The sequence below is a fragment of the Uranotaenia lowii genome, chromosome 1 (assembly GCF_029784155.1).
Source record: "Uranotaenia lowii strain MFRU-FL chromosome 1, ASM2978415v1, whole genome shotgun sequence".
In the NCBI taxonomy this organism is placed as follows: Eukaryota; Metazoa; Arthropoda; class Insecta; order Diptera; family Culicidae; genus Uranotaenia; species Uranotaenia lowii.
In genome coordinates this window covers 42,175,840-42,188,668 of record NC_073691.1, presented here as the reverse complement: position 1 = coordinate 42,188,668, position 12,829 = coordinate 42,175,840, and the positions used below count along the sequence as shown (strand labels likewise).

Below are 12,829 nucleotides of genomic sequence, written 5' to 3'. Positions count from 1 at the left end.
CTCGAAGAGATTCCTTCTTCTTAACTCTAAGCGTACATCTTTCGAGGATATCATGACTAGCATCTTACAAATGCTAAAACCACCAACCCACCGAAAGTGTACTATGTATGCCGTGACCGGGATTCGATCTCATACCCCCTGGCTTAGAAGACTTGAAGGCTATCCTATAGGCCACGGGCGGCGGCAAAATTACGGTGCTTTACGGTGACTTTAAAATTTATGGAGGTTTCTAAATAAAATGATGTTGATAGATATTTAGATACTACTTTTTTTAAAAGATTCTTTTTGATAAATCCAAGATTTAACAAAGTGATTTTCAAACAAAAATTTTATAAAGGGGGCATTAATAAGCAATCTTAAAAAGGCTGGGTCATCGAGCTTTAAATTTGGATGTGTAGATAACCACCTAGTAGTTTTTACTAGAAAATGCCAAAGATGTATGTTATTACGTTTAGAAAACTAGATGTAACGTATGCATTAAAAATGGACAAAATTCTCCGATTTTTTATAAGTTTATCTTTTCACGCAAGTACAAAATTTCTTCTGCAGCTTCAATAGTGATTACCCATGAGTAAGGTTGCCAGAATTTTTTCAGTGCATATCCAGGTCAGAAAAATCCTGGCAATTTTATCTAAAAACCTGGCAAAATCCGGCATTTGATTTAATAATTGACGACCAAAACTCCGGCCAATACCCGGGCAAATTTAGCCAAACCCAGAAATTACTCAACAAAAATCAAGAAACTATAGCTGAAAAAAAAAAAAATTCATCAAAATTCATCGACACTCGACAGATTTCAAATCGTATTTAAGGCTTCCAAAAAACCTTCCATGATTATTTTTATAAAACTTGCCCAAAAATTTTGTTTCTGTGGCACAAATAAACATAATTTACAACACATGTTTTTTTTTGTTTGATTTGCCAAATAAAGTGAATAAATCCAGGCAAATTCCGGGCATTTTCAATTAAATCCGGGCAACCTGCTGGGCCGGAATGTTCCCAAATTTTCTATTAAACATCCGGGCAAACCCGGATAAAAACGGGCAATCTGGCAACCTTACCCATGAGTGTTTAGAAGAAATTTGACACCTCTATCAGTAAAACTCTTTCTGTTAAATGGAAAACAGTAAAGCTTCTCTGTTTTGAAACAGTGATTTTAATTTTTGTTTTTTTTTTCAAATAATCGAAATTCCATAGCATTTGTCATAAAATTTTGAATATTTACAAAATTTTGATCCGCAATGTGTCACGCAAGGTGTCAAAACAACTGCCATCGGTATCACTCGATTCGGGCTTATTGATAGTTTTTTCAACTCAAAGTGCCGCAAATGAAATGATTTGTAATAAATATTTTGATTTCTCGAAAAGGCCGCTTTCGGCTTCAAAACATAATCGCGCTCAACAACAATCAAGTGGTGATCGCATTATGATCATATACTTACGGGGAGAAGAAGATAATTTCCCCGCTTGGTACCCGTCCATCATGCGCCGGATGATCGCCGCGCAAGAATTTGATCGAAGCCGCCTGCGCTTGGCGCAAGACTCACGAGACGGTTTGGTCGGCCTTTGGCGGTCTGTTTGTGTCCCCATCCTGCTCTCACTCTCAGGCCGAAGCGTGGCGGCGCGGGCGGTATCTGTAATTCAATCATCCGTCCGCCGGAATGGCGAATCGAAACGACTCAAACCGACCGAGCGGCTGAGAGTGCGCCATCCTCGGGTCACGCTGTTTGGCTTCTACTTCAACCGATTCAGGCGGATTGAAGGAAGCATGGGATGAATCGCAGGCTGCAGCGAAACGTCCCATGCATCGTCAGGGAGGTTCGGCAAATACTTCAGGTGGATTTGGGGGTCTCGAAGAGTCCGCCAAAGCCAGCCGGCGCGGACGAAGCCTTTGGGTCTTTCTTTTTCTTCCATGATTCTACTATATTCCCAAGCAATGGAGGACTCGAAGCCAATGTTTACACATGTTATTGCCGGTCGGTGGTCATTCTCTGTGGTTTGGAGCGCGGAAAAACTTGTTTTGTCAATCAAACACTCTCAAAAGCTTGCGGTAATAGTTGCCAGTTGTTGTTGTTGATAATCATCTTGAAACGCCGCTGATTATTAGTGGTTTGTACCGTTGCTCCAGTTAGATAATTGTTAGTTCACCCACTTGATAGTCGGCTAGATTAAGCTTCAATTTGCGATTTTGGAACCGGCCGGCGGCGGCGGTGAACCCAAAGTAGATCGCTCAGATAGACGCAATTGAACCTATTTTTAAGTCAAGGAGTGATATTATAAAACTTAGTGTTTCAACCCACCCACATTAAATTATGTTGTGATATGCAAACAAATTGTGAAAATTCAAACGCTAAACTTTAGTTTCTGAGGCTGACAAAGTCTTATGAGCTTATTTAGTATTAGCTAATTATAAAGGATGATACGGTCAAAATTTGGTCAATATCAACTTGACGTATTTCTTTCAATTTTGCATTTAAAATACCTGAACACCCCTCATTTTGAAGGTGTGTGTGTAGAATGTTGCTTCTATTTTGATTTTGGAAACACTCTTCAGTTGTCAAAATGCCGTCCAAGGAAGAAGAGCAGCGTATCAAAATTTTGCTCGCGCATCGCGAAAATCCGAGCTACTCGCACGCAAAGCTGGCAAAATCGCTAAAAGTTGCCGTCTGGAAGTCTGGATCGGGGGGAAATCGAAAACCGGAAGCCGCTGAGACGACAAAGAGAGTTGCCGGTAGTTTCAAGCGAAACCCTAACCTCTCTCTCCGCAATGCCGCGAATAAGCTGGGTGTATCGTCTACAATCGTGCATCGAGCCAAAAAACGAGCCGGACTATTGACTTACAAGAAGGTAGTGACTCCAAATCGCGATGAAAATCAAAATACGACGGCCAAAGCGCGATCCTGTAGGCTGTACACGACGATGCTAACGAAATTTGATTGCGTGGTAATGGACGACGAAACCTACGTCAAAGCCGACTACAAGCAGCTTCCGGGACAGGAGTTTTATACAGCAAAAGGAAGGGGAAAGGTAGCAGATATTTTCAAGCACATGAAACTGTCAAAGTTCGCGAAGAAATATCTGGTTTGGCAAGCCATCTGTACCTGTGGCTTGAAAAGCAGCATTTTCATAGCTTCCGGGACTGTCAACCAAGAAATTTACGTGAAAGAGTGTTTGAATAAACGTCTGCTGCCTTTCCTGAAGAAACACGGTTGTTCCGTACTGTTTTGGCCGGATTTGGCATCTTGCCATTACGGTAAAAAGGCCATGGAGTGGTACGCCGCCAACAACGTGCAGGTGGTTCCCAAGCACAAGAACCCTTCCAACACGCCAGAGCTCCGCCCAATTAAGAAATACTGGGCTATTGTCAAGCGGAACCTAAAGAAGACCAAAAAAACTGTTAAAGACGAGCAGCAGTTCAAGGCAAACTGGCTTTCTGCGGCGAAGAGGTTGGATAAGGTGGCTGTACAAAATCTGATGGCAGGGGTTAAGCGTAAGGCCCGGCAATTCGGATTTGGAAAAGCGGAAGCCTAACTGAATATTTTTCTTGAATTTCATATTAATTAAACTTGAAAAAGAAATTTAATTTGATTTTTTAAATAAACGATTTCACCGATTTAAACGCGTTTTCCCTTGACCAAATTTTGACCGTATCACCCTTTATCATGTTATAGTTGAATCTAATTCTAAGAATTTAAACTAAAGTAACATTTTGTCACTCTGCACCCCATATGAGCTTTAACGCTTTAAAATCTCTATGTGGATAGGCTTTATGCCATATTTTGTCAAGAATTCCCATGTGGATAGGCTACATGCCATGTTTAATACATTGAATTTTTTTATCCTTTTTATAGGTTTTCAGATTGCTCAGGTAAATGATGAAATGCCTAGAGTTTGTTCAGATTTGCCTATTTTTTTTTTAATTTTTGCAAAATCATTCAAAACTGCACGACCGTGTGGATACGTGTGGTAGAAAGTGTGGTATGCTTAAGGTTGAAGATCATCGTCATCGTTATTTTTAACAACTATTTAGAGGATATCTTGCTCAAATTTTGACCTTTATCTATTTCGATATCAAATAAGCATTTTCAAACTTCTTGGCACCTGTTTCGATATGTTTTATCCCAAATTTCACAGGAACCCAATCTCTTTGGTGGTAAACGCCCATGGGAGGCATTAAAATGGAAAGAATAGAAGGTAATTGAAATGATCGCTTTTGTTTTTTTTTTCATTGAAAACTCAGTAGAATATTCGACCAATTATTCGTTTGGCCGAATAGTTGAAAAGGTCAATATTTGATATTCGTCTGTTGGGCGAATATCCCCATCGGTAGATCTCTAGTCTTAACTTAAATTTTATTCAACAAATTTTAAGTTCTCGATCTCTTAGTTTCTTACTCCTAGGTTATAGGCTAAGATTCCCAGTTATGTAGGTTTTCCACTTTCAATTATCATTTGTCATCGTCTGAGCGGTTCCAATCGAGGCAAAAACGATAGCTACATACCTTCGAAAGCTGAACTGCTACCGAAAGTCAAAGCGAGCTTGCCACCTCACCAGTTCGCTTCTTGTGAATCTTTGCCAGCAGTAAGCGAATCCCAGCTTTTATCCCATTTAGCGGGAAGGTGCTAAATGACTTAAATTTATGCATGTCTCTGAGAGTTATTCCCCCGGATCGGTTCGGATCAGGCGGCTGCCGCGCAGGGTCTTCTCGCGGTCGTTTTGGAGACAAATCCGCCAACAACACCCACCGATTCCAAAGCTGGTGCGCCTCACGGATCGGCGACGTTCGTCCAGGCTTCTGATTTGACTTTAAATTCAGTAGCTCATTACCCCACCAAGTTGGATCCAGGCGTCGCGCGTGAAATCTTTGCTTGTGGCCAGCCAACGACCCAAACGCGGCAAAAAGCGTTGGTAAATATTTGAAATTTCCTATGGATGTGTGAAAGTCGTAAAAGTTCTACGGTCATCGGCTGGCGTGTAGAAACAGGTTTTATATCACCTTTTTCCGAAACGTTTAACTTTATTTTTTTTTTCACTTTTAACAAAATTGTCCCGGCAGAAGTGCTTTTATTTTTTCCGTCCCTCTGGTCCCGACTTTCAATCTCCATCTCTATTTAGCGGCCGAAATTTGACCGACTAAAAGGTGCAATTTTCGAGGGTTTACAAAATATATACACGACGACGGCCGCGGGTCACCGGGGCACTAAAAGGTGAATATCGCGGCTGATTGGAGTGACTTTTTTCGATTCAGCTTTCTTAAGATTCTTTTCGTGGACCCCAAACTTCATGATGGGAAACTATGAGTCAGCCCTTAGTCGCCTCGTTTTTCGGGGCAATGACAGTGCAAATTGATTTTTTTTATTTGTTGAGAAGAAAGTTCCGACCGAATGATTTCGGCTAGCGGTGTGAAGAACATTCCTGGCATTCCCTTTCAAAACGCTATCCCAAACAAGGTTGTTTGAAACCGTGCGAGTTCTTTGATTAGTTATTAGTTATCGTGGTGTCTAAATCGAGGGACTAGTTGCAACACGTAGGGGAGAATGAGGAAACTTGATCCCTAGGGTGACTTGATTCCATAGCCGAAACCGGAATCGAATGTTTTAGAAAAACGTGACAAATGGATACAAACAACTATGATGTCAACTCATAAAGTTTTTAAAAATTTCTAAGTCGTTACGTCACGCTGGAATGTCTCAACTATCAACTCAACTCAGTCAGCCAGGTGGTCTGATTTTCATTAAGACCGTCCGAGGTTCAATACCTCACCTTTGTTATAAAAAGTTTGCCTTAAGTTATACATTGACTTAAGGCTAAACAGAGCTAAGCTCTTCGGATTAAACCAGAATAATAATGTTTTCGAACTAAACAAGTACATAATGTAATCTCTCATGTGCACAAGAATAAGATGAGGGCTTTGGCCAAGAACCAGGGTCGGATTAAGCCATCGGAGGGCCCGGGGCAATTTTGCTCGGGGGCCCCTATGATTCGATTTTTTTTTCAAATGCTATGCCAGAGAATACAAAACATTTCGAAAGTGTAAAAGAACTGAAGATGAGTTCAGTATACTGTCTTCAAATGGCCATGTTGTCTGCCTAGAAGATAGTTTTTGGCAACTTCCAATAAAAATTGTTACCTAATTAATCGCGTCACCGCGGAAGAGTTAAGAAATTAAAAAAAAAGAATGCTCTGTTATGATCTGAAAAACTCGTTTTTGTTTCATCGGGAAATATTTACCTCATGACAATTGGGAAGTATAATGAAGATTTAAAACATAGAAGATAAAATTCAAAAAAATAAACAAAATAATTAAACTCAAATCCCATAGAAATACAGACATAAGAGTTTAAGAATTCAAGAATAAAAATCAGTTTATATTCCGAACCACAGTTCAGTGTTTCAAATCTAAATCATAATTTCAAATCAGGTTTTGAGAAAAAAATATGGATTTAGCTGGAAAAAAAAGATTCAAAGTTACAATCAGAGACAAAGCAGAAATTTTATTACATGTCAACATTAATTTTATAGCTTCGAAACACAAATGTGAATATGATTTTCATCATATTAAATATATGGTTATCAAATCGTTATAAGGGCTTGTGATATAGCTCAGTTGGCAAGTCTGTTGTCTCCTGAGCCGATGTCCGCGAGTTCGAGCCCAAGAGTAAACATCGAACACAGTTGTACCGGATAAGTTTTTCAAGACCGATCCGCCAACTGCAACGTTGATAAAGTCGCGAATGCCATAAAGATGGTAAAACAACTATAATCGAAACAAAAAATAAAAAAAAAGTTATCAAATCGTTATTCTAAATGTGACAAAAAATTAATTGGATGCCCTCAAAGCTCAAGGGGTATAAGTGCAAAAATGATCGATTGAAACTAAAATCGGAAGAGAGATTTAATGTTTAAATCACAGAATCAGTTATCATTGAAAAATGGAATCAAATGAGTTTATTACCTTAAATAAAGATCCAAAGCTCTCAAAATTCAGAAAAAAACAGGCAACTGAACTTCAGTAACTGAAGAAACACCACAAGACTTGAAAATCTCAATGAATTGAATCTGGATAAAGATAAGATGAAAAACAAAGAAATATTCATGTTAAGAAAATCATTCAATGATATTGGCAACTCAACTATTAGATCGGTTTTATGATAATTTGAGAATGATCATTTGGATTCAATAAAGCATCTTTTTTAAATTTTTTTTCAAGCATTTATTTTCAAAAATAGGAAGTGAAATCGGTTTAGAATTTATAAACCAACGGAAAATTCAATAAAAATTATTGAAAAGTGAAAATTCATAATAATACCCGGTATTAACCTGGATACTGCCCGGGTAAAATTCTGAAATGTTTATCATAAAGCTTCTCTGTTCTCTCTTAGCACATGCTTCGATACAAAAAAAAAATGAAAACTAGTGGTGTTTTGCCTTATATTCTTCTTTTTTCTCGAATTTCGTTTAAAATATTTTTGTCCAGATTTTGAGTTGAAAATTTTGAAAGTCAATATCAAAATTTTGATATTCTCAGCCCGCAAAATGCGGAAGAATTTCTTCACTACTTTCTCTAGGGGGGCCCCTTAACTAATCACAAATCACTAATCGTACTTCCATAGCCAGAACTTATGTCTGAGCCCCAAAGAATAATAAGCGTGTATTATTATTCTTCTTGTCTTTGTTCATGTTTTTGATCATTTTAACATAAAAATATCAAAATGATCAAAAACATAAAATGGTTGGGCCTACCATGGAGCAGAGAACGCAGAGACATCTGGAACACAGGAACAGGAAGAAACGTGGACCACCAGTACTATACGTTTCAAAGGGGACCGTTGGAAGCATGCTTTAAAAAATGCTCCGTGATGAGAATACCATGCTTAGTGTAGTAACTTCACCAATCACTAGAGCCATTCTTTATCGGCGGGAAATGATTTATTTGGTACACAGAAATCACAAAACTTAAGACTACAAATCTTTTTAAAAATTTTATATATTTGATGAAAGATTTTTAAAAAAATCACTTGGATTTTCTGCGTTGAACTGTTTTGGATTTCAGTGTACAATCATTTCTGGTCTTAGAACAAGAATAAAGCGCCTTTACTCGCTCTTGAAAATAAAAAAGAAACGGAAACATTAATAGAACATTAAACCTTCCGAGGTCTGTTAAGAGCTCGAAAGGTTCTTCAAATATTTAACACTTTCACAAGAATTTGATATTGAGATTACTTCGAAACCTCTCTGCAAATGATCAACTTTAATTTTTAAAAGAAGATGATTGGATTCAGTTAACTTATCAAAAATGTAAATCTTGTAAGATTCAGAAAAAACATTATGAAAATGCAAACATTTAAAAACCATGAACTAGTACATATGTGAGAAAAACATAAAGGTGAAAGATTGGAATTGGCTCACCGGGATTTCGGCTCTCGTTGATAATCACTGTCATCATTAGTGATGATACTGCGTTACTGCTTCGGCCGGAGATATATTTGAGAACATATACAAAATTTACCCCTTTCCTGTTCCAGAAAACACGATTTCTCACTTTTTTCGCCCTAAAATAGTTAACCAATTTAAATCATAATCGCAGTAATCCGCGGTATGCAACAAAACAACTTCAAGACGTTTGTTTAATGGAAACTAAATTACAAATAATTCCCGCTTTCACGACCCTTTTAAAATTAATTTATCAGCTGCTCTTAAAATATTATTTTGCTCAACACGCACTTTCATTCTAAATTTCAATCTTTTCTTCTTTTGACAGTGTCATTTAATGAATATTCCTCTGATAACGAAAACGTAAATCCCCCAACCTATTCATTTTTCCACGGTCTCGTCCTGCGGTTTGAAAAACACTTTTGAATGCGCTATTTAATCACTTCCAACCAAAACTAAGACGACACATCCACGTGTCATCTTTTTATTAGCTTCTGTTGAAATTTTTAAACATATTTCACTATTTTAAACAATTTAACAAACACGATTTTTATAGACGAGGAAAAACGCGTTCGATGCCATTAAGTCAACGCCTACTTCCATCATTCTCTAGGGGGCCCCCTTAAATTGAAAAACTGTTATATTTTAAGTTTTCATTCCGATTTTCTAGTTTTGATTTCTTCACATAGATTTGTAGAAATTGAAGTAGTAGGATTCAAGTAATGTAAAACTTTTTTCCCTCGGGAGTAGGGGGGGGGGGCTCTGAGCCGGGGGCCCGCGGCAATTGCCCCTTTTGCCCCCCCTTAATCCGGCCTTGCCAAGGACAAAGAAATTGTAAACTCCCTGGGAATGAAAACAATCGAGCCACGCCCAACCACGAAGAAACGCAACCATGTAATTAAAGAGACAAAAATTGTACACAAATGGCACAAATGAAAATCCACCCCTTTTTTTACATTTCGACCTACTGAATAAGGCATTTCCCCACTTGTCAGACAAACAGCTGATTTCTCATGTTTACATTTTCTCAGCATATCGTGGTAGGGTGAACATAACAACAACATTACGCTTGTTCAATGACCAGATAGCAACGAAAAAAAAATTGGCAATGCAATTGTAGTAGTTTTGCAAGCGCACCTTGTTGAGGAGAATATAAATTCTTTATTTCATTAATTGTACATTCATAACAAGTTAAGACATGACGGTAAAAAGTTTTTAAAAGAAAGCATTGAACAGCGCTTATCATTAAAGATCAAAATAGCGACCAGTTGGTGATTACATTTTTCAAAACAAAAACAAATGGTTACCCTACCACAATCTGTTTCAGGAAATACTCTATTTCAGCCAACTTCAGTATAAAAAAAACTTGTTAAGCCCTTCTTCTAAGAGAAAGTTCACTCATGTTGGGAAAAAGTGGTAGTAATATTGACACCTGTAGCAAATTTTGAAAATTCTACCATGCAAAAACATTTTCAAGATCTGCGGCCTTCAAGTTTTTTCACATCACGTGCTTTATTTTCGCATGCTGTGATGCAAAAAGAACTCGATTTCTTTTTGGTCTAAATTTAGACGCCTCAATGTAACGATAATGTAGTTTTAGATCATAAACGATGTTCCGTTTTCGTGCATCGTTTTCAATCTAAAATTACACGAATTTATTTTTGCTGTGTATGGTACGCTTTAGGTTAAAGATATTCGTTCATTTTAACAACTATTTTGAAGATATCTTGCCAAAATTCGATCTTCAATATCAAATAAGCTATTTCAAATTGCTTGGCTCCTGTTTAGACATGTTTTGTACCTGATTTCATAGGAATAAAATCTCATTGGTGATATACGGCCTAAAAGCGATTATAATGGAAGAGATAGAACTAAAATAAAATAATCGCTTTTGGTTATTTGATTAAAAACTCAATGGAATATTCGACCGAATATTCGTTTGGCCAAATAGTTGAAAAAGTCAATATTCGGTATTCGGCCATTCGCCGAATACCACTATTCGGTACATCTCTATAGTGAGGAATTTTTATCAATTAATTAATTGAAGAACTTATGAACCTTATAAAAACAAATTTAAAATTTCAAAGCTTGAAAACAAATTAAGATAGTTTCTGAAAACTAGTTCATGTCATCTTTGTATTGCAATTCGAAACTTCAGCAGCATCTCTAATTCTTAGCGGTGCCAATTTAATTTTTATAATTTTAAGAAATAATTTTGGAAGGTGTAGCAAAGCACACCAGGTCAGCCAGTGGTAAACTAATGACGGTGGTAAATAGCGATGCCGAACCATAGTTATTTGCTTAAACGGCAAAAATAATAAAGTCTTCCGGTAAATACTTATCATGTAAAACAAATGTGACTCAGCTAATGAATCGTTCATTTTGCTGAAAAGCATCAACAAATTCAAATGAACCGAAACAAAACGTCGCCACCGGGGAACCACGTCGTCTTATCAAAACTCAAAACACACTTACTTGACCACGGCAGTGGGCGGAGTCCACTTGTACTCCTCGAACACCTTCATGACTGCCTTGGTGAGCTTCTCCTTATCACCGGCGCCAAGTTTGTTGTCCTCAACCGATGAACTCGCCATGCTCGCCAACTTGTTGTTATGATTGTTGGCATTCATGATCGCTGCTATAGTGTTGTTGTTATTGTTATGATTGTTCAGTAGCACGGCTGCACCTGCTATAGCCCCTCCTCCTGTTTCAACAAGGGCTGCTCCACCGCTGGACAACTTGGCGGCAAGCGTTTCCCCCTTTCGATCACCATTCAATCCGGAGGAGGCCTTCAGCTGTTCCCCCAAGGTCAGGGAATCCTGTCGAGCACTACTAGCACTATTCATAACTTCTTCATTCACTAGTGGGATCAACCTGCTGAGCACCATAAACGACTTCTTTGATAAACTAAACCAGCGGAGAGTTGATTAACCCTTTTCACTGACAGGGGTGTGTGTTAATGTGCGTGTGCCAAAACCGCAACACAACAACACTGGATCCTATTGTAATTCGCTAATCGACGACGGACGAGATGTCCCGCGCTGGTTTTCGCTCTAGGCGGTTACAGACAGACGAGCCCCTTCCGACACGTACCGAATCACACCGAAGAATCCCGGGACCACACGAGAACACAAACAGAAAAAAAAACAATCTAGTTATCCACTGTCACTTGAACCTAAGAACGGCGAAGAGCGACGGTTGCTTAGATCTCTAAGCAACAGTAATCAGGCAGGAAGAAAGGAAAGACGCAAAGACGCAAACGCAGCAAAACACGCGCACACCCCAAGTCACGACAAAGTTCCAAACCGTACTGATCGGACAACGCCTGAAAACCCCGGAGCCAGCGACAACGGAGAGTGAGCGATCCCTCCCGATCATCAAGAAATGGAAAAAAAAAGGAACGCGGTTGGGCGGTTTTCTTTTACGCGCTCGTCGTTCAAGACGTTGCTGTCACTGGTTGATTTCATTCAGCGTATGCAAATGAGCGAAAGAGACGAATCGATGAACGGGCTTAAGTTACTTTTCTTGGTTGATGTTGGGGGAAAAACGTGGGTAAGATTTGAGTTTAGTGGCATGTTTGAGAGTATCCGTTAGTTTATGTAGTTTCAGAACTCGAAAAGTACGGCAACGAAGCCCTTGCGTAAGCTTAGGTGACTTTGCTTAACTGACTGTTATCCAACTTGAATTGTTGAACCCGAAATGTTTCGTCAAACTTATAGATAAATATTTTGATATTCTTATGTATTCTATAAAGGATTTGGATATTTTGATAACTCATAGTAAATTAGAAAAAAAAACCGAAAAAATCTTTGAAAATTGATTAAAAAGCTCAAAATTGTCACACACCTAAAAATACCATTTACCATTTAAAACTTGTTTAAACAGCCTAAAATAGCATAAACAGTTAAAGTAGTTTGGTTTGGAGGTTAAACTCATTTTCAATGTTTAATGTTTATTGTTAGGAGTTTGTGAGCCTGACAGTTACAAACTATGGTTTAGGCTAAGAATATAGAACATATAGATTTCACTAGTTGATTTTTCTAGTTTATTTGTACATTCCAACTATGTGTGAACTGAATTAATGTAGGGGAAAGTCGGGTAAAACGGACACCCTAAGGTAGAATCGCAATAGAAAAGCAGATATTGCTATTTTCATCGCAGTTTTCGTGCAAATGGGCAGTTTAGGTTGTTTACTATCGCATTAACCATTGGAATTAGTAAATTTCCTTCATCAAGACTGTTTTTATAGCAATCTAAAAAATGCTTGCAAATTACACTTTTTAAAAATGGTCGGGTAAAACGGACACTGCCCAGAAAAGGTACATCATGTAGCACAAATTGCTGTTAAAGTAGGTATTTTTGTGCGTTAAGTATTTGAAAACGTTTTAAAACCAAA

At 38.2% G+C, this 12,829-nt stretch overlaps 1 protein-coding gene across 1 annotated transcript in view; it reads right to left on the bottom strand.

The window, feature by feature from the left end:
• The window catches only part of LOC129738549 (transcription factor Sox-8-like), a 61,948-nt gene extending 50,318 nt beyond the window's left edge, over positions 1 to 11,630 (bottom strand). The window contains exon 1 of the mRNA XM_055729770.1: positions 10,909 to 11,630. Within this exon, the coding sequence (XP_055585745.1) occupies positions 10,909 to 11,321 (413 nt within the window). The 5' untranslated portion in view covers positions 11,322 to 11,630. The remainder of the gene's footprint in view (positions 1 to 10,908) is intronic.
• Positions 11,631 to 12,829: the final 1,199 nt, after the last annotated feature.